Genomic DNA, 25,658 nt, shown 5'->3' with positions numbered 1-25,658 from the left:
GTTAGCCTACGGTAGTACTTAACATAGTACGTGGAGCTAACCTTTCCGTAGCTCCTTGAGCAGAAGGATTTTGTAAACTTTTGTTGGCTGAGAAGAGAGGAAGCACTGAAATAAAAGCATTTATTTGAAAGGGTCTTAGAATTGCAGTTCAAGGGAGCACAGATTCGGGTAGCAGCTCAACGCTGAGGTGTAAGAGTCAGGGGTCTCTATTAGCAGTTTGGGGACATATTGGGAAACTTAAGTTTTCCAAAAATGATGATTGGAAGGTAATAATTACATTTTACAATTAATTAGTTTTCTGAGTACATTACAATTAATTAGTATTCTGAGTACAGTTATTAGGAAAATATTGTCTGCAGCGTCCAATTTTTTTTTATCAAGAATATAGGTATTGGGGGGCGCCTGGGTGGCTCAGTTGGTTAAGCGACTGCCTTCGGCTCAGGTCATGATCCTGGAGTCCCGGGATCGAGTCCCGCATCGGGCTCCCTGCTCAGCAGGGAGTCTGCTTCTCCCTCTGACCTTCCTCCTTCTCATGCTCTCTGTCTCTCATTCTCTCTCTCTCAAATAAATAAATAAAATCTTAAAAAAAAAAATTAAAAAAAAAAAAAAGAATATAGGTATTGGGGTCCCTGGGTGGTTGAGTCGTTCAGCGTCTGCCTTCGGCTCAGGTCATGATCCCAGAGTCTGGGATCGAGCCCCACATCGGGCTCCCTGCTCAGCGGGAGGCCTGCTTCTCCCTCTCCCACTCCCCCTGCTTGTGTTCTTCCCTTTCTGTCTCTCTCTGTCAAATAAATACATAAAAATCTTAAAAAAAAAAAAAAAAAGAATATAGGTGTACAGTCTTGTGTTTGGTCATATGCTTTTGCCCAGTTCAATAGTCCAGAGTAGTTACTGTTTCAAAAAACAGGATGAAGTTTTAGTCCCTAAAATAGAGTGGCTCATGTTCAGAGGTTTTACACAGGTTCACACTTCGCAGAAGGTAATTTGGTGCTAATCACTTAATAGGTTTCCAAAGAATGTTTAATGATAATGAGGAATTATGGGCTTTAATTCCAATATTCTTTACTTCTTTGCTCATTTAATTGAAAACTAAATTTCTTACTCTGGTAGTAGGTTTTTAAAAAGTATCAACTTTTTGGCATGTTTGAACAAAATATTTTATTTATTAATCACTTGTTTAGTGCTTAATATATGTCAAGAACTCATGTAATCCCCCTTAATAACATAAAGTCAGATTCTGTTTTTCAGATGAGAAAATTGAGGCAAAGAGAAATTAAGTGGAGCTGAGATTTGAACCCCTGCAGTCCTTTTTTCCTTTAATTTAAAAATTTATATACAGGGGTGCCTGGGTGGCTCAGTCGATTAAAAGTCTACTTTCAGATCAGCTCATATTCCCAGGGTCCGGGGGTCCAGCCTCCAGTTGGTCGTTTCCCTCTCCCTGCTGAGCAGGGAGTCTCCTTCTCACTCAGCTCCTCCCTCTGCTCGTGGTCTCTCTGGCGTGTGTGCTCTCTCAAACAAATAAAATCTTTAAAAAAAAAAAATTTATATACAGTAAAATTGACTTTTTTTTGGGTACTTCTATGACTTTGAATACATGTATAGATTCATGTGACTACCACCATTGTCAGGATACAAAATGCTTTCATCACCTTGAAATTCCTGTGCTGTCCCTTAGAGTCAAACCTTCCCTACACCCTTAGCCCCTGGCAACCACTGATCTATTATTCTCTGTCTCTGTAGCTTTAACTTTTCCAGAATATGGTATAAATGGAACCGTAATGAATCTGACCTTTGAGACTGACTTCCTTCACCCAACACAGTGTTGTGGAGATTCATTTGTATTGTTATATTGTACCAATAGTTTGTTCCGTTTTACTGCTGAGAGTTCTGTGAATGTACCACAGTTTATCCATTTACCTGATGAAGGATATTTAGGTTGTTTTCAGTTTTTGGAGATTATGAATAAGTTGCTGTAGATATTCATACATAGTTTTTTTGTGTAAATGTTTTTATTTCTCTAAAAGTACCTAGATACCAGTTTGTTGCATCATATGGTAAATGTATGTTTTAACTTTATAAGAAACTGCCAAACTATTTTCCAGAGTGGTGCTATACCAGTTTGTATTATTGCCATATGTATGAGAATTACATTTGTTCCACATCCTCATCAGCACTTGGTATTGGCCGGTTTTTCTTACTTGTTTTTGCTGTTCTGGTAGACGTATAGTCATATTTCATTGTGGCTTTAATGTGCATTTCCTTAATGGATAATGATGTTGAGCATCTTTTCATGTGGTTAATTGATATCCATATATTGTCTTTGCACATTTTAAAATTAGGTTGGTTGTTTGCCTATTGTGGAGTTAAGAGTTCTTCATATATTTTGCATTCCAATCTTTTGCTGGATATGAGATTTAAAGATAGTTCTTCTAAGGGGGGTGGGAGGATGGGTTAGCCTGGTGGTGGATATTGAGGAGGGCACATTCTGCATGGAGCACTCGGTGTTGTGCACAAACAATGAATCATGGAACACTTCATCTAAAACTAATGATGTAATGTATGGGGATTAACATAAGAATAAAATTAAAAAAAAAAAGATTAAAGGGAATAAACAGTTGCAGTCATCTGAAAAAAAAAAAGATAGTTCTTCTAGTCTGCAGCTAAGTTTTTCATTCTATTAGCAGTATCTTTAGCTCTTTGAACATCTTGAAAATAGCTAATTTAACGTGTCTTTTAAGTCCAGTGTCTGTGCTTCCACAGGAACCATTTATATTATCTCCCTCCTCCCCCCGCCACGTGGGCTATTTTGTTTCTTTGCATTCCTTGTAATTTTTTGTTGAAAACTGGACATTTTGAATATTACAGTGTAGCAATTCTGGAAATCAGATTGTTCTCCCACCCCAAGATTTATTATTACTGCTACTTTGGGTATCGTTTGTTTAGTGACTTTTTTTTTTAAAGATTTTATTTATTTATTTGAGAGAGAGAGAGAGAGTGAGCACGAGAGGGGGGAGCGGGAGAGGGAGAAGCAGACTCCCCGCTGAGCAGGGAGCCCGATGCGGGACTCGATCCCGGGACTCCAGGATCATGACCAGAGCCGAAGGCAGTCGCCCAACGAACTGAGCCACCCAGGCGCCCTGTTTAGTGACTTTTCTGAACTAATTTTGTAAAGTATGTGTTCTTTGTGATGTGTGGCACTGAAGTCTTAGTTTCATTACCTTAGTGGTCAGTTAGTGATTGGATAGTTTTCCTTAAATGTCTAGAGGCCCCCCTGCCATCTCCTAGTCTTTGCAGTGGGCTCTGTGTGCATATCACAGCACACCTTCCAAGGCCCAGCCGGACAGTGTACCAGTTTGTTTAGCCTTCACTTCCTGCTTGTGCAGAGCCTGAAGATCTGCCAGAGATGAGAGTTGAGGGCCTTCTCAGATCTTTTCTGAGCATGCGCCCACCCTGGGAATGCCCATGGCTTTCTAGATTCCCCGGGAATGTGCAGGAGCTTTTCAAAGTCCTTATTCCCTAAAGCATTTTATTCTCCAGTCTTTCCTCCCAATGTCTGGTTAGTCTATTATATAGTTTCCCCCAACTGTTACCCATTGTCTCATGCAGCAGCAACTGATGTGTTTTATTCGCCTGTAAATATTTTAAAGAAACTTCATCCAGCTAGACACTTTTTAGCACTTGGAGGGTTCTGAGTTAAGCAAGATAAAGGCAAGTCTTTTGTGCTGGTCTTTCAAGGCACCCATTTTACAGTTGACCTGTAAAAAGCACAGGTGTGAACTGTGTGGGTCCACTTATACACAGATTTTTTTTTTTTGATCAGTGTAGTACTATAAATATTTTCTCAATAACATTCTTTAGCTTACTTTATTGTAAGAATACAGTTTATAATACATGTAACGTATGTGTTAATGGACTATGTTATCAGTAAGGCTTCTAGTCAACGGTAAGCTTTTTGTAGTTAAGTTTTGGGGGAGTCAAAAGTTCTGTGTGGATTTTCAACTGCATGGAGGGTCGGCATCCTTAACCTCCCCCTACGTTGTTCAAGGGTCCACTGTATTACAATTTGTGCATGAGGTCTGTTCTACTCTTTTTTTTTTTTTTTGTCCTTCTTTTGATACTGCTACTAAGAAGGCAAGCCATTTTCAAGGCTACCACTGAGCTGGAGAATGGGGGATGGAATCAGGGTAAGTTAAAATGTTATAAAGCTTATTACTTTAACCAAAATTCAGATTGTTTTTAAGTGTTTCACTGGACTTAGGTGCAATAAGAGGTTGTTGCAAGCTGTTGGTTAGTTTCCAGAGTTCCAGAAAAGTTGGTTCTGCCAGTTTCTACCAGTTTTTTTTTTTTTTTATAGATTTTACATAGGACAGACTTTTGGAACTCCTTACTCTGCCATTTTCACTGATGTTACTCAAGGATGGATTTTAAAAAAATCTGATTGTCTTTTTATGAGCAAGTTAGCCCAGGTTTTCCCAATTAATACCAAAAGAGAAGGTGTGGATATTCTTATTCATTCTGAAGTGTTTGTGTATTGTACAGTAGCATTATCAGAGTATTTCAGGAGTCTTGGTCATTGGGTTACAGTGCTGGGGTCAAGACCCTCCATTTAAACCCTGTGTAGGCAGCATGCTTTTCTCAATTCCAGGCCAGAGACAATCCTTAATCTCTCTGTTGCTTTTTTTTTTTTTTAAAAAAAACATGATTGCTAAGGGATATCTGGCCAGGGGAACTCCATATTCCTCTTGTTGTTAAAAGAGAAAGTAGCTTTTTTTTTTTTTAAGATTTTTTTTTTTTTTAATTTATTAGAGCGAGAGAGACACACATGCACAGAGCACAAGCAGAGGGAGGGGCAGGCTGAGCAAGGAGACTGATGTAGGACTCAATCCCAGGACCCCGGGATCCTGACCTGAGCCGAAAGCTGATTCTTAACAGACTGAGCCACCCAGGCATCCCAAGAGAAAGTAGCTTTATTGCACTGTTGGCACTGTTGTGATTGATATAAATCAGTCATGTGTTAACACTCTGGGGAGTGGAATTGATGAGGGCGTAGTGTGTGTCACTTTATATATTTCTGTATTGTTTGAGTTTCCTCCAATGAGTATTACTTGAAGAAACAAATTTAAAATACCATGTGAAATAATTGCCTACTGGTCTACTGTATTTGTAGCTCATATTATGCTCTTTAAAAAAATAGCCTCAAGAGAGTTATTGCAGGGGCGCCTGGGTGGCTCAGTAGTTTAGCGTCTGCCTTCAACTCAGGTCATGATCCCAGGGTCCTGGGATCAAGCCCCACATCGGACTCCTTGCTCAGCGGGAAGCCTGCTCCTCCCTCTCCCTCTCCCACTCCCCCTGCTTGTGTTCCCTCTATTGATGTGTCTCTCTCTGTCAAATAAGTAAATAAAATCTTTTTTTTATAGTTGGTTTTTTTTTTTTATTTGAGAGGGAGGGAGAGAGAGAAAGCATGAGCGGGGGGGGGGGGGGGGGCAGAGGGAGAGGGAGAAGCAGGCTCCTGCCGAGCAGGGAGCCCGATGTGGGGCACGATCCCAGGGCCCTGGGATCATGACCTGAGTGGAAGGCAGACGCTTAACCGACTGAGCCACCCAGGCGCCCCAATAAATAAAATCTTAAAAAAAAAAAAAAAGATGAGTTATTGCAATGATCATAGTAAATGCTGTCCTGTTGATAAAAGAAATGATAAAGTTGAGGACACGATAATAGAGGGAGGTATATAATTGTGTTTCCAGTGAAGATCATTTTTCAGGCATTGGGTAATTTATCATTTGTTCACCTATTCGATCTTACGATATTCACTTGTTTATATGAAAGCCATAATCACTTGAAAAGCAAATCCGCATTTATAACCAAACTGTTGAAAGCTATTTAATATAATCAAAACCTACCCTTAGCATTCTCTGCCTTATACTTTGCTGTATATCTCATCTCCATCTTGTGACCCAACAGAACCTTTTGTAGAGGACTAAATTCAGGAGACTGCATTCTAATGCTCAAATTGCAACTAGCCAGTTGTATGACCTTGATTTAATCTCTCTGGGTCTCAGATTCATCATTGACAGTATAAAGGATCTAGGCCAGTGATCTGGAAACTAAATTCCTATGGGCCAAATCTGACTCACTGTTTCTGTAAATAAAGTTTTATTGCAACACAGCCGTGCTCATTCATTTACATATTGTCTGTGGCTGCTTTTGTGCTGTATCTGCAGAGTTGAGTAGTTCTGACAGTCATGTGGCCCGCGAGTCTAAAATATTTGCTGTCTAGCCCTTTATGGAAAAAGTTTGCTGTAACCGAGTAACAAGTTTCCTTCCAGTTTAGTTTTGGGATACTTGGGCCAACTTTTTTTTTTTTTTAACCATAGGATTGCTTCTTAGTAGATCAACAGAAAAATTCAACTGGAAGAGGGAAACAAACAAATCATATATTGTTATTTGTTAGACACCTATGTCTATCATAAATCTGTCATACCTTGTTGTTAATGCTGTGGTTACAAATAACCTCTAAAGCTCAGTATTTTAGAACAGTTATATTCAATTGGCGAGCTATAGCTCAGCCTCACTTGTTTTCTTCATTCTGGGATCCTGGCTGAAGGAGCAATCCCTAACTGGGAAAATGAACAATGGACAAATCATGTGCCACCTCTTAAAACCTCTGTTTAGAAGTAGCTTATATTACTTCTATTCACGTTTCTTTGGTCAACAATGTTAGTGATGTAGGGAAGTGTAGTCTTTCTGCTGGAGGCCCTGCAAGTCCCCTGGCACCTTGAGTGGGTGGATAATCCTTCTCCAGGGAGGGCTGTGAGTCATTGGGAACAGCAGCATCTACCACAGCCTCCTTAAAGGTTCGCTAGTGTGAGCAGACTGGAACCATGGCAAAAACTTGGGTTTTAGGGTTCTTTATGTGTTATTTTTCATGAACTTTCTGTAACTAGTAAGTAACTAAAAATTGGCCCATTGAGCTTTTGGAATATATTTTAATTCTCTCAACTTGCTTATTTGATAAATGCTCAGTGTAAGAATATAATGTGTCTGTTTGGATTTCTTTCTTTCTTTTTTTTTTTTTTAATAGATTCTTGATGTCTTTAACCTATATTTCTCACCCTGAAATCTAGGTAGAGTTCCTAAATTCCTCCCCCACCATAATGATTACTTATATTTTTTAATCATCTCTTACCAAATTCTATTGAACATATATTCCTATGTGGCCCTTGACTCATTCTTCTCTCTCTGTCCTCATTGCTGCCATCCTGGTCCAGATATCTTTCTCTATTCGCAACGGCCTTGTACCTAGCTTTTGTCCCTCCAGACTTGCTTTTCTGTAATTCATTCTCTACACATCCATCAAAGTGTTTTTTTCTAAAATGCAAATTGACCATGTTCTTCCCCAGCATTAAAATCTTTCAGTGTCTTGTACATTGTATCCTCCCCTTAAAACTCAGGTTTCTTAATGTGGCCTTGCACCTTTTTTTCCTGGGAATTCCCAGATCTATCCTGTTATGCTTGTCTTTGTTCAAGAAAGATTTTTCTAGAGCCTATTTTATGAATTCACACAGTATTTGGTAGATGTTTTCCACTTGTAGAGATTCAAACACTTGATGAAAAATATTGTGCAAAACTGTGTGCAGTTTTTTTTTTTTTAAGATTTTATTTGTTTGAGAGTGCCGTGTGAATGAGGGTGGGGCAGAGGGAAGGGAGAGGGACAAACAGACTCAAGCGGAACCCCATGAGGGGCTTGATCTCATGACCCTGAGATTATGACCTGAGCCGAAACCAAGAGTTGGACTCTGAGCCACCCAGGCGCCCCGCTGAGTCTGTACAGTTTTGAGTATGGTCCAACAGAAGGGTGCTCCTATCCTGATGCTCAGTTGATTGTTCTTTCTTGGAAGAGCTTGGTTAGGCCTGATGAGCTGCAAAGAAAGGTAGGTTGACATTGGTTTTGTTTGCTTTCTCTGTGACCTGCTTTTAGAAGTTTTAAAATGTATCCATTTTGGAACTAGTCATTTATTTGGCCTCTTTTAGTGAAGTAACACATTTTTCCTTATGATACCAACTCAGCAGCTTCTGGACAAAAGAATGTGGAAAAAGGTGCATTTTTTAGAATACTATCTCCTTGAGGTCTTTCATGTTAGGTCTCTGTTTCAGAAGTAAAAATAGCTTCATTGAACCTCATAGGGGGTTAGGAGATTTCTCCTGACATCCAAATACTTGTCTCTGAAGATGATCTAGTGATTTTAGTTTTTAAGGCCAAATGTTTTCATTATTTAAAAAATTCATTGACACAAAATTTCTTTGATCAGCCAACTGTTATCCTTTTTATCTAGCCTAGTTATATGGAATTATTAATAAAATGAATCAAATATCTCATCTCTGAGGCTTTGCAGATGTTGTAACCACAGCTTTGTGTTATAAGCTAATTTTAAAAAGCAGGCTTAATTTTTTTTTTTTAAAGCAAGCTTAAAAAAAACCCCACAACTGTACATCTGTATGTATAAACAGTTAAATAAGGAGTCAGAGGCATCCTGACCACATTCTTAAGCATGAGGAGTGTAAAAGGTGGTAGTGAGAAGTACAGTGGTTACATGGGGGATTTGAACTTTCTATGTTAGATATTTCTGTAACATTTCTATTATGCGGGGCCTGAACTCAGGACCCTGAGATCAAGACCTGAGTGGAGATCAAAAGTTAGATGCTTAACGACTGAGCCACACAGGCACCCCTCTAATTTTTTTTTTTATAAGCAGTATTGGGAAACAAATTTTCTTTTTTTTTTTTTTAAAGATTTTTTATTTTTTTATCTGAGAGAGAGAATGGGAGACAGAGAGCATGAGAGGGGGAGGATCAGAGGGAGAAGCAGACTCCCTGCCAAGCAGGGAGCCCGATGCGGGACTCGATCCCGGGACTCCAGGATCATGACCTGAGCCGAAGGCAGTTGCTTAACCAACTGAGCCACCCAGGCGCCCCTTGGGAAACAAATTTTTAAAGATTTTTTTTTTTTTTAATGAAGAGTTACTTGGAGGGCGTGCCTGGGTAGCTCAGTTGGTTAAGTGACTGCCTTCAGCTCAGGTCATGATCCTGGAGTGCCAGGATCGAGTCCTGCATCAGGCTCCCTGCTCAGCAGGGAGTCTGCTTCTCCCTCTGACCCTCCCCCCCTCTCATGTGCACGTGCGCCTCTCTCTCTCTCATTCTTCTCTCTCAAATAAATAAATCTTTAAAAAAGGAAAGAGTTACTTGGTTCCCTCCTCCTTGGAGGGAACAGTCTTCTTATCAGGGTTAGAACAGGCTGCCTTGTGGTTACTTAAAATATTCTGCAGGTTCTAGGAATCCTTGAGCATCTTGAAATTACATGAAAATGTGTGTAGGCATAAGTGTTTTGGGGCGCAGGGTGAGAGTGTGGGGAAGAGGGTCCATAATTCAAACAGATTCTTGTGAGTCTATTTCTCTAGTCTTGCCCTCTCTAAGCTCCAAACTGTCTGCTTGGCATTGTTAGTTGGGTATCTGATAGGCTTCTCAAATCTAAGATGAATATATTCCTTTCCTGTTGCTGCTGTAACAAATTAGTACAACTTTAGTGCCTTCCAACAACATGTATCTATTGTCCCACAGTTCTGGAGATCAAAAGTCTGAAATCCGTTTCACTGGGCTAAAATCAAGGTGTCGTAGGTCTGCGTTCCGTCTGCAGGCTCTAGGGGAGAATCATCTCTTTGCCTTTTTTTACGTCTAGAGGCTGACTGCACTCTTTGGCTTGTAGCCCCTTGCTTCGTCCTCAGATCCAGCAGCATAGCATCTTTGCTCCTCTCTCCCTTCTGCTTCAGTCTGTGTGTCTTTTGCATAGTCGCGAAAACACCTCAGACTCCCACTCTCCTGCATTCCTTTTATAAGAAAATTTGTGATTCTGTTGGGCTCACCCAGATAATTCAGCATAATTTCTCCATCTCAAAATGTTTAACTTAATTATGTAGGGAAAGTCTTTTTTTACCAGATAAGGTCACATAGTCACAGGTTCTAGGGATTACAAGATTGACATCCTTGGGGGAATTCAGGTACCACTGGATTGGGTAGCCTGTCAAATCTTTTCCTCTTCCATCCTTCCTCATTTCATTTAATAGGATGACCATTCTGAGGCCAGTAACCTAGGAGTCATTCTAGATTTCTCTTTTTAGGTCCTTTTCTTTCACATCCTTCTATCCCAATTACCAATCTCATCATCCACATCCAGTCCATTCACATCATATCTAAATCTAAATCAAATATCTAAATCAACTATCTAAATCAATATCAAAATATCAAAAAATCAATATCTAAATCAAAGTATTATCTCAGTTTTACTCAACTGCATCTAGAATCTATCCTTTTATCACTAATTTCCACTAAAATCAGGAGTTTTTAGCATCTTGGAGTCCTAGGCCCTCATCCTATCTTATTCTTTTCACTCCTGGGTATTCATAGTTAATTATGGTACAAGGTAGTGTGGGCTAGTGTCGTAAGAGTGGCACCAAGTGCCACAGGACTAGACGCCAGTCACTCTCTTCCAACCACATGGCGAGGGGAAGTGAGCACTTACATGGTAGAAGATGCCATGGAGAGAATTTGGATCGGTCGAGGGTGATTATCCTGAACAACAACTAGAATTTCCTATTAAAGATTTCAATCTTTTTTATTCTGAGGACAACGAACATTTTCTCTTAATGTTGATAGTAGGGAATATAATGAGTCTAACCTCTGGTTATTTTGAGTGACTCCTTCCTCTTCCTCCCTTTCCTGAAGAAGGAACATGTTTAATAAAATTCTCAGCTGATTTCTAGTATGTAAATAAACTACACATAGTCAAATGTGGTGGGGAGAATAGTGTAGCTTCAGAATGAAGTCAAGCATCTGAAAAGATAAAATAGCCACTGTTGAAATAACATCAGGGGGCGCCTGGGTGGCTCAGTCGGTTGAGCGACTGCCTTCGGCTCAGGTCATGATTCCAGGGTCCTGGGATCGAGTCCCACATCGGGCTCCCTGCTCTGCGGGGAGCCTGCTTCTCCCTCTCCCACTCCCCCTGCTTGTGTTCCCTCTCTCGCTGTGTCTCTCTCTGTCAAATAAATAAATAAAATCTTAAAAAAAAAAAAAAAAAAAAAAGAAATAACATCAAAATACAACCTCCACATTTTATTATTTTGAATTCTTTTTCCAGAATGTCCCCACATTTTGAGGGTGACTTTACAATAGCGAAATAAAGGAAATAAAATGAAATAAAGGAAAATAAGTGAAATAGTGAAATAAAGGAAATAATAGGGTGAAATAAAGGAAGAATGGGCAATTACTTGAAATAATCCATTTGTTATATTAATAAAAGATCTGGAAATAGTTATATAATTTTCCCCCACTTTTAGGGGGGAAATTGCTGACAGCCTTAGTGTACAGCTTTATTTGTTAAATGTGACCTTAGCAAAATTCCTAAAGATGTGAAAGTGAAAATTGGAGCATATTAAACCAGATATTCTGAGGAATAAAGTGTTCTACAAATTAAAATCGATTTTTAAAGCAGAAATGCTGCTGAGCCCCCCTCCAAAATAGAGTGTAAAGATGTCCCTATTTATTTCTTCCCCATTTGGTCATTTGTGGTGTCACTGACTAAATTTGTTACCAGTAAGTACTTGACATTTTAGTTGCATGAATACAAATGTTTATTGATCGCCCCCCCCCCCCCCGGCAATGTGTACCAGTTGCTGTATCATATAGTGGGTTAAGCTTTACATTTTATGTGTTAGCATTTGAAACAGAAAATGTATGTAATTGGTTTGAACCTTTTTTTGAAATGGTCACAAGGATTATTTAGAAGATCTTTAGAGAGTCCTAAATACATACAGACTAATCATTTTTATTTAAACAGGAGAAAAATTTCCCTGTTTTTTAAAAATACCTTTATTGAGATATAATTCACACACCATATAGTTCACCCATTTCCTGTTAATTTTTAAAACCATTTCCTAGGGTCCTTTCAGTGTGCTTTTTAGATTTTCAGTACCTCTTTTTCTTAACCAATAGACAAATAAGTGGGTTGAGGTTTATGAGAGAAGGGTATTTCAGGAGTAGAGGGCAGATAAAACAATGCCTAGAGGTAGAAGCGGGATGAAGGAGGGAGAAGAACATTGGTCTGGGTAAGAAGGAAAAAAGACAAATAGGAAGTTAGGGAGGTGTCTTAATGATGAATTATAAAGTAGATGGTAAGAAACCTGGGCTTGTGCTTTTCTTCACCTTGGTTTGTGGGGCCCTATTGTAAGGGTAGTACAGGTGGGGAGTAGGGCAGACAACAACACACAGCCTTATGGAATCAAACCTTCCTCACTGATGCTCCAGGATACTGTATGTAGCCCTCGTGTTTTGCTCATTAGTACGTTGGTATCAGATTCTTATTCTCTCTGCTTGTCTAACTCTGCTGCCATCTGACTACCCTCTCTACCATCCTAGCCCCCTCATGTCCTCTGCATACTCCGATGCACTGTGGTAGGGGATTTTCTGTTCTTCTTTCATCATTCCCCTGCTCTTAGCCCTCCAGTGCCCTCTCATTGCACTGAGAATAAAATTCAGAGTCCTTACAGGGACCTTCCAGGCTCTGTAGGACCTGCACTCAGCACCCTCTCTGGTCTCAGTTCATCCCCTTCTCCCTCTTTGCTCACAGTGTTCTAGCATTGCACTGACTTCTCTGTTCTTCCTCACACACGCACCTAGCATACTTCCAACTCAGAACCTTTGTACTTGTTATTCACTCTACCTGGAATGTTCTTTCTCAGGATTTTTTTTTTTTCTATCCTCCTTTATGTAGACCTCTATATAATGTCATCTTCTTAGGGAAATTTCCCTGACCACCCTATCTAAAGTGGAATCCCCCACCGTGATACTCTATTTGCTGCTTCTCTTTTGTTTTTATCAGACTTTCCTATACATGACATTATAACAAATATTTATTTTGCATTTGATTATTGTCTCTCTCCCCCACTGGAATGTAAACTCCATGAAGGCAGGCTTAATGTGTTGAATGTACTGCAGTATCCTCAGTGGCCAGAATGGTGCCTAGAACATGGTGGGCACTTAATACTGTTGAGTGCATGCTGAATACTAGACGATGCATACTCACACTTCCCAGGAGGGGATCTGTTGGGTTGTCCAGTATTGAGTGCATCTGTCAGGTAAGATTTTAGGCCAACTGCCCCACCACCTCTGGGCAGCTGTTTGATCAGGTGCTTATCCCTGGTACATCCAACCAGTAGTGGCCAGGACAGTGAGGTCATGTGGTCCTCTTCCCTTTGAATGGTCTGGTCCCTCCAAAAGTTTTTAAGTTTCACCTCTTGGTTCATGAGAAAAATTTTGCCAGATCCCATGCTGCAGAACAGGTGCTTCCTAAGAGTCTGGAGAAATGATAGGAAGCAATATTTTGGCTTTCTTGACCTTCTTTATGTCCTCTTGCTGTGTTGTCTTGGCACATACTTTTGTGTGCTTTCTCTTCCTGTTTGTTTTGATCTTAGTCTGTCCTTTCTCCTCTATTTTCCTTTCTTGCCCCTTTTTTCTCTCTTGTTCTTTTTTCTCAGTTGCCATTTTGCTTTGCCCTCTATGTCATTTCAGCGGTTGCCTAGCTTAAATCCTTGCCTCCAGAAACCTTCCAATTTACCTGTTTTATGTGCTCTTTTCTCTCCTTCGTTTATTATGGCTGGAGAGAGATGAGAAGGAGAACAAGACTGAAGTGTTCTTTCCTTCATTCTTTTATTTAACTAATATTTGAAAGTCTACTTTGTGTAAGACGTTGTGTCAGGTTCTGGGCTACCTCCATAAACAAAATACCCAGGTTGTTAGTTGGGGAAACGAAGAGGTTGAGTGATCATCATTCATTCATTCATTCGTTCAACAAGTATTTTGTGAAACTAGGATACAGTGGTTGGCAAAAACAAAAATCCTTACATTTTGGTAAGACATACATTAACTAGACAATTACACGAATGAATAATATATTACAGCTGTGTTGAGTCCTACGAAGGAGGGCTCCATAATGCTAAGAGAATATACAGTGGGGGATTTGTTCTGGTCGGGAGAGATGGGGACAGCTTCCTTGAGGAAGTGAAAGGTGAGTTGAGATCTGAGGCACAGTAAGAATTAACTAGGCAAAGGCAGTAGGAGAGCAGGAATAGCAGATGCAGAAGTCCGGCGCTGAGAGGGGATTTGGAACATCTGAAGAATTGAAAGCGTGGAGAGCAGGGTGCCGTGAGGCTGAAGAAGCGGGCGGGGATCAGAACCTGCATGGCTTTGTCAGCCCTCTTAGGGACTTTGGTCCCCTTATCCTCTGAGCAAGGAGATGTCTTTGAAGTGCTGAAGCAGGGAAAATGGGGGGAGAAATGTATTTAAAAATCTTTATTTTTAAAAAATCTTTATTTTTAAAACTAGTCTGAATGCTGTGGAGAATAAATGGAGTTGAGCATAGGTGTTAAGTGAGGGAAGGGACATGGGGTTTGGCGGGTAGTGGCCGTCCAGAAGACAGACGGGGTTAACGGCTAGCAAGGATTTTAAGTTTCCGAATCTACCCTCACTTCCTATTAAAGGTATTTGTTTATCCAAAAAGTTGGGTTTTTTGAAAGCTGACTTACCATGAAAGACACAGATGCAATAAAACTTTCAAGTTCATTCAAATGAGAAATGAAGGATGATTTATTTTTTTTTATTTTTATTTTTTAAAGATTTTATTTATTTATTTGACAGAGAGAGAGATAGCGAGAGAGGGAACACAAGCAGGGGGAGTGGGAGAGGGAGAAGCAGGCTTCCCGCCGAGCAGGGAGCCCGAAGCGGGGCTCGATCCCAGGACCCTGGGATCATGACCTGAGCCGAAGGCAGATGCTTAATGATTGAGCCACCCAGGCGCTCCAAGGATGATTTAAATAAAAAGAGATGTGAATGGAATTATACTCAATAATCTAGGATAAAGATAATGACTGAAATTGAGTATATAACTTAGCTCTGAGCTCCTGGAAGCCTAGGTAAAGTAGGAAATAGTAGGTCATGGGATGGATTAATAAAAAGAAGCATGCTAGTTAAGCAAGGGATGTTATCCTGTCCTTATTAAACATTTAAAGTACTTTATTATTGGAGTAACATTAAACAACCTGGGCAGGTCCAGATTATTGAAACCTAAGACCTCAGCTTTTGAGATCCTGGCATTAATCCATTTTTTGGTAGTAGGTCACATTGGTATTTCAAAAAGTAAAAATTTCAGAAAAATGAATTATATATACACATTTTTTATTTGACTCCTTGCAGAGGCAAAGTATAGGTTAGGAGAGGAAGTGAGTAATATAGACAAGAAGCCCATAATGCAAGCCATGGACCCAAAGTAAACTCTTTTTTTTTTTTTTTTTAATTATTTTTGAGAGAGAGTGAGCAAGAGAGAGAGAGCACAAGCAGGGGGAGCGGCAGGCAGAGGGAGAGGGAGAAGCAGGCTCCCCGCTGAGCAGGGAGCCCGATGCGGGGCTCAATCCCAGGATCCTGGGATCATGACCTGAGCCGAAGGCAGACGCTTAACCAACTGAGCCACCCAGGGGCCCCCAAAGTAAACTCTTAATATATTTCCTGAGGACTTTCCTTCACTTTGCCTTCACAGATACTTCTTTTCTTGCCCTCTTCTCCAGTAGCCATTCATTTGTGTCCATAATTACTTATTCATAGAAGGTACCTTTCTTGCCTTGTAAGATTCATAGTCAGGGACAAAGAATGCCGTGCACAGAAGCGGCAGCCTTATTTCTCAGCTACTCACATTCCAACCCCTAAAACATACTTTTAGAATAAAGAACCTCAAAACCAAAATCATTTCTAATTATTTTAATGAAGTAATCCAGGGTTCCTAGTGACTCTCTGTGAGTTCTCTGCTCCTGGGGCTTAATCTCTGTGTATTCCTACCCTCACCCTGTACTTGGCCAGTGGCTTTAGCTATACTGTTTACTCTCCTGGTACGGTGTTAGGCCCAAAGGCACAGAAGGGTCCCAGCAGAGCCAGAGAGAGCAGTACAGTAAGGTACAGGAAGTCAGGTAAGTCCAAATTATTGGCACCCAAGACCTCAGCTCTTGAGATAGTGGTCTTAATCCATTTTTGATAGTAGATCACGCTGGTGTAGACTCCAGGGAGAGATTCAGCACAGCCTATTCCCCAGCTTACTAGTCCTATCTGGGTCCATACACCGTTAATATGACATGACAGAGGTCCTCCAGAATCACCCTGAGGAAAGATAAAGGTCGTGAGTGTAGTGAAAAGGGACCTTGAAGAGGAAAGTGGTCACAAGAGGTGGAGAGTTCCTTAGAATGGGGCAATGGAACCCGTGGAGCTGGAGAGCTCTAGAGGGAGCTGGACTTCTTACTGCATTAGGGGAAGATCATGGGATTTCTAGAATCCTACAATTTGAAATTGGCAGAGACCTTAGCTAAATATATCAGTAGTTATATCTGTGATAAAAAAGAGAAATTAATGTGATGAATTTTTTCTCTAAAGGTAAATTTATTTCAGTTGAACGAACAGTCCTTATTTTTCTATTCTTAGGTTCTTATTGCCTTTTTTTAGTGTTAAAATAATCTTTTCTTATGTAAAATGATAGTGATAGTAGTTGATGGTTTGTCTTTCAATATTGCTGTCTCTTTTTCTAACAGCTTCATTGAGATATAATTCATATACTACACAATTCACCCATTTAAAGTGTACAGTTCAATGGTTTTTAGTATATTCACAATGTTGTTTAACCATCACCACATTTTCATCACCTTCAGAAGAAACCCCATACCCATTAACAGTCACCCTCATTTCCTCTCAGCCCTAGGCCAGCTGGTAATCTGCTTTCTGCCTCTATGAATTTGCATATTCTGGACATACTGTATAAATGGAACCATATGATATATGATCTTTTGTGTCTAGCTTCTTTCACTTAACATTCCGTTTTCAAGGTTCATCCTTGTAGCATCTATCAGTGCTCCATTCCTTTTTATGGCTGAAAATTATTCCGTTATTTGGATATACCACATTTTGTTGATCTTGTCCTCAGTTGGTGGGCATTTGGATTATTCTCACTTTTTGGCTCTTACGAATAATGCTGCTATGAATATTCATGCATAATTTTTTCTGTGGACATGTTTTTATTTCTCTTGGGTGTATACCTAAGGTGGAATTCCTGGGTAATATGGTAACTCTGTATATAACCTTTTGAAGAATAGTAATTCCAGAGCAGTACCATTTTACATTCCCAGAAGGAGTATGAAGGTCCCAATTTATCCACATCCTCATCAACTCTTGTTATTATCTATTTTGATAATAGCCATCCTAGTGGGTGTCAAACCGTGTTCCATTGTTGTTTGACTGCAAATAGTGACTATACAAATAGGACATCATGGCAGAGATAGAGAAAAGTGTGTGTATGTGTGTGTGAGAGAGAGAGAGAGAGAAGGAGGAGGAGGAGAGAGGGAGGAAGGGGGAGAGAGGGAAAGGAAATAAAACCAAGTGGTCATTCTAGGACTAAAAAATAAAATATGTGAAAATATGTGAAGAAAACTTTCACTAGATGAACCTAACACTAAAATGTAGATGACAGGAGAGAGGTAATCTTGAATATAGATTAATTTATAAGTATCCAATTTGAAGAACAGAGAAAGGTAAAAATAAAACAGTATCAGAGACTGTGTGAAAAAAATCAAAAGGTGTAACCTACATTTTCTCTTTCAACTAGAAGAGGAAGAGAGAGAAATGAGGCAGAATATTTGAAGAAGTCATGAATGAAAAAATTCTCAAGTTTTGATAAAAGATAAAAGAACAGATTAGATTTAAAAAAACAAAAACAATGAATCCTAAATAGGATAAATACAAAGAAAATTACACCTAGCACATCACATTCAAACTTCTTTTTTTTTTTTAAGATTTATTTATTTATTTTAGAGAGAGAGAGAGAGCATGCACATGTGCAAGGGAGGGGCAGAAGGAAAGAGAGAGACAATCCCAAGCTGACTCCCTGCTGACCTGAGCTGAAACCAAGAGTTGGATGCTCAACTTACTGAGCCACCCAGGTGCCCCATCACATTCTGACAATCAAATGTGAAGGTAAATATATTGAAAACAGCCAGAGCAAAACAACACATCACACTCAATGGAGGAAGACAAAAATGATGGACGAGTCTTCATTGGACAGTTAGGATCAGGAGACAGTGGAATGACATCTTTTAATATAGAGTGAAATGTTCTTACTTGAAAAAATAAAGTTGGCAGTTCTGTGTCAACCTCTTAATATATTTATAAAAATATACAAGTCTGTGAAAACCCAGTAACCAAAAGTTAGCGTTTCTCTAGATCAAAAGTTGAAGAGGTTAAATTCATCGGTAATTCAGCGTAACACAAGCATTATCGTCAGAACCTTTGTCTCCTGATTCCCAGTCTACTGCTGTTTATATACAGGAAAACCCGGATCAAAATTAAAGTCTCATATTAAAAAAAAAAAAATTCAAGAGCAAACCCTAACCTTGCAAGTATCCTTCATTTTAGCTGTATCACCAGCACATACCTCGTCGTCTTGGATGACGGGCTCTGATTCTGGCAGCATGGAACCAGCATAACACAAGAATTATTGTCAGAACCTTTGTCTCCTGATTCCCAGTCTACTGTTGTTTACATTCAGGAAAACCTGGGTCAAAATTAAAGTCTCGTATTAAAAAAAAAAATTCAAGAGCAAACCTTAACCTTGCAAGTATCCTTCATTTTAGCTGTATCACCAGCACATATCTCGTCGTCTTGGATGACTGGTTCTGATTCTGGCAGTATGGAACCGATTGGGTTGTAGAGTTTTTCACAGGTCTGGCGGTCAAAGATGGGTATTTCTGCTTCCTGGAGGATGGAGGGGTAATCGGTATCTGTAAAGACAGACAGGAGTGAAAGGAAAAGCAATCTGGAAAGTTGCAACGGCAAAATTCAGTCATGATTTGCAGAAATCTCTGAATGAGAATCCGAAAGCAGAATACAATCACTTTCTAATCATATTTGCTAATACAAGAATATTTTTGGTAAATTTAATCTGAAACAATGGATAATTCAAAATTATTTCTATTTGTTTTAAGATTTTTCTAATGTGCCAGTGTGGGGTATTCCTCGTGTTTTAAATAAAGAGAAATTCTGATACAGTTTGATTCAATAAAGATAGGAGTTTTTGAAATACTCTAAAACTTCTTCCTTTCCTATTTTTCTGCTCCCAGATCATTTCTTGTCCTCACTCCTCCTGGGAAAGAGTTGACACAACACTTTAAGAACAGATTTTCAAAAATACTAGACTCTTCCAGACTTTAGATCAGGTTTGTTAACCTTTGTTTCAGAGAAGTAATTATGTGTTCAAATTGTTAGTATCTGCTCTTGCAGCTTTAGCTAGACTCTAAGCAGGATCTAAAAAACATAATAAATGTGAAAAAGACATCTTATTTGAAGACTTACAGATAATATCAATAGGTTGGGGTTTATTAAAAAATATTTGCCATAGTAATGGTATACCTAGAATGCAAATGTTCTGGAGTGGGTACAAAGAGGATGATGGATAAAAGAACCCCTTTCTTTACCCATTCTCACCTTCACCTTCTTTAACCTTTCCCCATCCAGTCACCCAGCAAGAGGCTGGAACTTTCAACTGCTTTGTGATACGGGGCAAGCAGATGGGCAGGATGAAAGAGGTAAAGGTGACTCTAGAGACCAGTTTCAACAAGGCGATGTCTGCAGTTGTATGTTGAGTTTGGGGATGGATAATAATTTTGAACACACGATGCTTCACACTTTGACTTGGTTGGTCTATCTGAATCGATCCCAGCTGTACAGTATACAACAAAGGAATCCAGTTCCTAAGGGGAATAGAAAAAGAAGACTAAAAGTGGAGCAGGCTTAGGTGCTACAGCTGGGTGGGAACAAGCTGCCTATGTATAGCACCAAGTGTCTAGGCAAGAAAGGATGTAATGGACCTAGAATGAACCAGGCTACTTCCAACTTGGACTAGGGTTGATTTGTTGCTGTTTCTCCTTTCCTCTCTCCCTAACCACTTTCTTTTGTTGTCTCCTGTCTCTCTGGTCTCCTCTTATATGCTTATGGCCAGAGTTTTGTCCTGTATTTTCTCCCATTTTCTTGGGGATTCTATTCTGGGTTATATCCCCCTTTTTTCTCTATTCCATGTTTTCTTGTTTTTCTCTCCTTGATTTTAGTGAAGCACACTCTGCTATGGCTTCCTGAGAAAATGTGCATGAGAGGTAATATTTTTGCTGCTTTGTATATTTGAAAATGTCTTGTTTCTATCCCACGCTTGATCAATAATTTGCATATGGGTAGAATTCTGGGTTGGAAATAATTTTTTCCCAGCATTTTGAAGTTCTTGTTCTGTATTTTCTTTGAGCTTTGGGTATTGTTATTGAAAAGTCCTGCTGTTTTGATTTCTATATATATTACTTATCTGTTGTTGCATAACAAGTTACCACAAAGCTTAGAGGCTTAAGAAAACAAACATTTATCTCACAGTTTCTGGGCGTCAAGAATCAGGTGTGACTTCAGTGGGTGCTTCTGCCTCATCTCTTGCGAGGCTACAATCGAGTTGGGCTACAGTCATCTCAAGGCTTGACTCTGGGAGGATCTGTTTCCAAACCCCCTTATGGTGGCAGGCTTCAAGTCTTCACTAGCTGTTGGCTGGAGACATTAGTTTCACATGAGCCTCTCCCTAGGACTGTTCTCCACATGGCACCTTGCTTCTCTTAGAGCAGGAGCTCTGAGAGAGCTCCGATTGTGTTTGTGATCCAGAAGAGCTCAAGACAGAGTTTCCTGGCTGATGTTTAGGAAATGATTAGGCACAAAGTAAGAAGAAGTTTCTAATATAGTGCCTATCTCTGTCATTTCTTTTTCTACCTCTATGTCCTATCCCTAGTCCAAGGTGATGTAGGGTTTCCTTCTGCCTCCCCCTCTTACCACTTTCATTTTTTTTTTTTTACGATTTTATTTATTTATTTATTTTAGAGAGAGAGAAGTGCAGGCAGGGGGAGGAACAGGGAGAGAGAGAAAATCTCAAGCAGACTCCACGCTGAGCATGGAGCCCGACTCAGGGCTCAGTCTAACTGACTGAGCCACCCAGGTACGCCGACTCATCTTACCACTTTGATGTGTCTGTTGTTTCATTCATGAAATCATTCAAGTATTTACTGAGAACCTATCTGTGTGCTAGCCCCCAGTAGGACTCACTTTTTTTTTTTTTTTTTTTTCAGTAACAAAAATGTATTTTCACACAGTTGTGGGTGTGGAGGTTGGAAGTCCTCGATCAATGTGTGAGCAAGGCTGGATTCTCCTGGGGCCACTCATGTTGGCTTGCTGCTGGTGCCTTCTTGCTGTGTCCTCACGTGGCCTCTTCTCTGTGCGTGCATCCCTATGTCTCTTCCTCCTCGTATAAGGACAGCCCTCATAGCAGATTATGGTCCCACTCGCATGACTTCATTTAATTATTTTAATTACCTCTTTAAAAGCCCCATCTTCCTCCCCCGGGAGGAGCCGCGCGGGAGCGCACCGCAGGGATCTGCTGGGTTTGGAGACTCCACCCGGGGTCGGGTGCCAGAGATAGAAACGCGCGGTCACAGGCCGGGCGAGCACGGAGTGCGGCCGGAGACCGGGGAGGTGGGAGTGACTGGCGGCTTTTCTCTGGGGGCTCACTGAGGAGCGGGGCCCTGAGTTCTCGGCTCCTCCAGGGCAGAGATTGGGAGGCCGCCATCTTCACTCTCCGCCTCCAAAGCTCTACGGAAAGCTCGCAGGACTCACTTTTTTAAGCAGTGTGCTGTCAGTATCCACCTGTCACTGATGAGAGACCCTCCACAGACATGGTTCTGGCCCAAGCGCACGCTGACTTGCCAAGGCCAGTGCCCTGCAACAGCATCCTGGCCACCCACAACACGGCCTGAGTATACAGGTCGTCCACACACCACAGAAAGAAGAGAGATGGACATGTGGACCTCTCCGTGTCCCATTCCTCTGGTTCTCATCTTATCATCATTAAACTCCCATCCGTTCCGAGGACCTGAGTCCCCCGTCGCCTCCATCCTCCGTCCTATCCCAGTTCCAAACCCAGCAGTCTAGGTAGAGACCACTCACCTGATTGCAGATCTTTCTTTTTGGGGGAAGAACTTGGGCAAGACCCTAAGACAGACACCATATCATTAGTATACAATAATGCATCTTACGTCTAGATTCACTGAATGGAGAGGCTTTCCATGTATTTAAATTTCTCAGATTTGTATTAAAGGCCAGATTTTTATAAATGTCTACCCATTAGTGGGAATCTCGAGAATTACATACTTACCTGCCTTCTTTAGCAGCATACATGGAACGTAATTTAACTTTTACTGGAAGATTCAGGGTTGTCACCAGGAATATCAGGTATATTAGGTTGTAAACACAATGATGCCTTCAGGTGCTTTTGAGGTTTATGAGCTGTTTTCTTTATCTGAATTGGCATTTTGCAGTATTTGTGTATCTTATTTCTAACTCTTACCTTTTTCCTGCTCTCAACCTACCCTGCTCTTTTAAATCATTGTGGGCCAGAAAAATAAGTGAACAAGCTTATGCCTGAAATCACTCAAGAGTATTGATACTTCAAATTCCCTCTGCTTGAAATGCTTTTTTCCTAGATCCTTGTAGCTAAGTCACTCAGTTCCTTCAGGGCTTTGCTCAAATGACTCCTTATGAAATTTCCTTGACTACCCTATTTAAAATTACAACACACCTCCTGCCCCTCCACTCCTGCTGCCCCTTTCCTTTCCTAACATTTAGGACTTTCTAACCTGCTTTAAAATTTATATATTTAATAAGTGCAGTGATTATAAGCCCTATGAGGGCAGGGGTCTTTTTTTGTTTATTGCTTTGCATATAATATCCCCTCAGGACTTCCCCAGGACACACTATTCATAAGTAATGTCCCATGGGTGAAGTGTCCTATTATTCTGTGTGGTAATTCCTTCAGCCAAAAACCTCTGCCTCTCCCATCCCCATGCCCCCTTACCCCAGAGGCTCACCCAGTAGAAGGGACAGTAGGAAGGCACTACCAGCAGGGCCCAAATCTTGGTCCTCAGAATCAGTACTTTCTGTTTCCTGAACTCAGGCTCCCAGGGAGAGGCCGGCTGGGGAGCAGCCAGAGAAGGTAGACGGGACCAGCTTCTCCTCCTGGATGGATTCCTCTGGTTCACCCCCTCCTCTCCGTTTTTCACCCCAGGGCCAGGCACTGAAGGGACCAGACTTCAGAAATGCAGTGGCAGGAACCCAGGGGGAGGAGCCGGGGACTGAGGCGCCCCCTACTGTCCAGGGAAAGCAGGATGTCTGGGGTTCCTGCTTGTGGATTGGAGGATGGGAGTGGGGAGGATGCGGAAGGTGTCCGCACAGGGCAGGTCAGAGGGGATCCGAAGGAACAGGACCCTTTCTCTAGCAAGAAAGTAGAAGATGGACAGGATTCTTCAAAACCAAGATGTGGAAAAGAGGAAATTAACCTAGTACCTGGCTCATTTTTCCCAATTTTTTTTGTTTCCTTCTTTGTCACAGTGTTACCGCTTCTTGGCCTTTTGGCTAAGATCAAGTGCAGCATCTTTGTCACAGTGTTAGCCATAGGATATAGGGCGAGTCTGGTTTTCTGGGAAATAGATTAACAGGTTTGTGTGCAGCAGTTTATTGGGAAGTAGTCTCAGGCTCAACACCTTGGGGGTGGGTGGGGAACGGAAGCAGGATGGAAGCAGGATTGGGCAGAGGGAGGGTTGAACTGTAATTCATTTGCATACATGCCACAGCCAATCCCACAAGTTGCTCTGGAGCTGGGCTGGCTCTTCAGAGATGTCCTGAGTTGAAGACAAGAAGGCTGGGCCTTTGGGCTTCTGTATGATTGGATGTAGGCTGCCTGCAAGGAATGGGCATTACCTTGGGTGAAGTGACTCTGTTGCAAATTTCTGGGATAGGACTTAGCTGTGAACTAACAGCAGCCAATACTCGTGGTTGCTAAGAGAATGAATACTTTAGTCCTGACCCTTTCAGGATCTTGGGTGCCATGGCACAGCATCTTCTACAGAACTCTCTGTGCCCTTTATGTTTCTGGTACCAACTGTTTGTAGGGTACTAGGTCTGTGGAGGTAGAATTCACTGAATTTTAAAGCATGTTACTGCTCTCTTATGGCTCAAACTCTTGGGAGGTTCGAAAGAAACACATGAATAATTAAATAATAGAAGACCAGAAAATGTAGCTATTTTGGTAAGGTTTATTCAGGTACAACCAACAACACTTAACTAGCTTAAGCAAAGAGGGGATCACTTTAAAGATGTTGTTAGGGGCTGAAATGTGTATCCTCCAAAATCCATGCATTAAAGTCCTAACCCCCTCATACCTCAGAATGTGACCATTGGAGAGAGTGTCTTTAAAGAAGTAATTAAGGTAAAATGAGGTCATTAGGTGTGGGCCTTAATCCGGTATAACTGGCGTCCTTATGCAAAGAGGAATTTTGGGCACAGACATGTACAAAGGGGGAATATGGCTGTCTATAAGCCAAGGAAACTTGGAATGTCTTTTAGGAGGATCCAACCTTGCTGGCACCTTGATCTCAGACTTCTCACCTCTAGAACTGTGAGAAAATATAAATTTGTTTTTTAAGCCACCCAGTCTGTGGTACTTTGTTAACAGCAGCCCTGGCAAACAAATACAGATATCTGTGGAACAGTAAGGAGAACAGAGTAACAAGGACATCTGGAGCTATCATAGGACACACCTGGAGACCAGAGCAGGAAGGGAGCTTTGGATTCATGATGACTAAAGAGCTCATCCAGGGAGTTCAGGATCTTCACTTGGGTCGTCTGCCATTAGTATGGCTCAACCATAGTCTATGCCTTTTCTTCCCACTATAAACTGCCCAAGTTTTTCCTTATTTTCAGTTCAAATTCCCAAGGATTTGAACAGATTATCTTGTCTTACCAGGACATAGTTCCATGGCTATGGACTAATTGTCTTTGGTCTAAGTGCCCTTATGCATGTAGTGGGGAAGATGAGGTTGCAGAAATGTGGCCAGCTAAGCAGAAGGGACTGTTGTGGTGGGACCCTGCCAGATACACTATATCTCAGGGTGTTCCAATTAATTTGTGGTATTCACAGAAGATTTTATTATTTAGTCAGCTCATGTAAGTATAGCTTTTTAAAAAGATCTCAGCTTGAGGTTTGCCTTCAAGTCATGTTTGGGATAAAGGTAGTCACTTTGCAAAGACACCAAAGCTCTGGACAGGTCTTTCTGTTGATTTATCAAAGGAACAAGAATTTGACCAGATACTCTTTTCCTCTGAGAGTCTTGTGGTTGTCCTAGATCTTTGGACTTTTATATCCCTGGATAAATCTGAAGTCGCTGGTTAACTCTTTAAAATTAGTTGGATTGCTTACAGAGCTCTTCTTTTCCCTTTTGTTTAAATGTTTTATAAAAAATATATTTTATTTTGTTTCCAATTTAGTTAAAAGTAAGCTTTATTGGAAGTAACTAAAACACCAGCTCCTCTTCCTCTGAAAATTGGAAGTAAAAGGAAAGTATTAAGTAGTTATCTTGCTTTTCCTGTCCAAATGGTGATTCAGAGTAAAAAAAGGG

The 25,658-nt window shown here is 40.8% G+C and overlaps 2 protein-coding genes across 8 annotated transcripts in view; one reads left to right on the top strand and one right to left on the bottom strand.

The window, feature by feature from the left end:
* The window catches only part of SH3D19 (SH3 domain containing 19), a 176,035-nt gene that overhangs the window by 16,815 nt on the left and 133,562 nt on the right, over nucleotides 1-25,658 (top strand). The window lies entirely within an intron of this gene.
* Nucleotides 9,730-22,100, bottom strand: PRSS48 (serine protease 48). Its single transcript, XM_045879499.1, is given in 6 exon segments — nucleotides 9,730-9,881; nucleotides 15,940-15,982; nucleotides 15,985-16,248; nucleotides 18,742-18,911; nucleotides 19,615-19,880; nucleotides 21,823-22,100. Coding segments are annotated over 6 exon segments (1,173 nt in total).

The sequence above is a fragment of the Mirounga angustirostris genome, unplaced genomic scaffold (assembly GCF_029215605.1).
Source record: "Mirounga angustirostris isolate CCGP_5_RB_7025 unplaced genomic scaffold, mMirAng1.0.hap1 SCAF_2, whole genome shotgun sequence".
In the NCBI taxonomy this organism is placed as follows: domain Eukaryota; kingdom Metazoa; phylum Chordata; class Mammalia; order Carnivora; family Phocidae; genus Mirounga; species Mirounga angustirostris.
The sequence above is the reverse complement of the archived record's forward strand: the minus strand, read 5'-3'. Positions and strand labels throughout refer to the sequence as shown.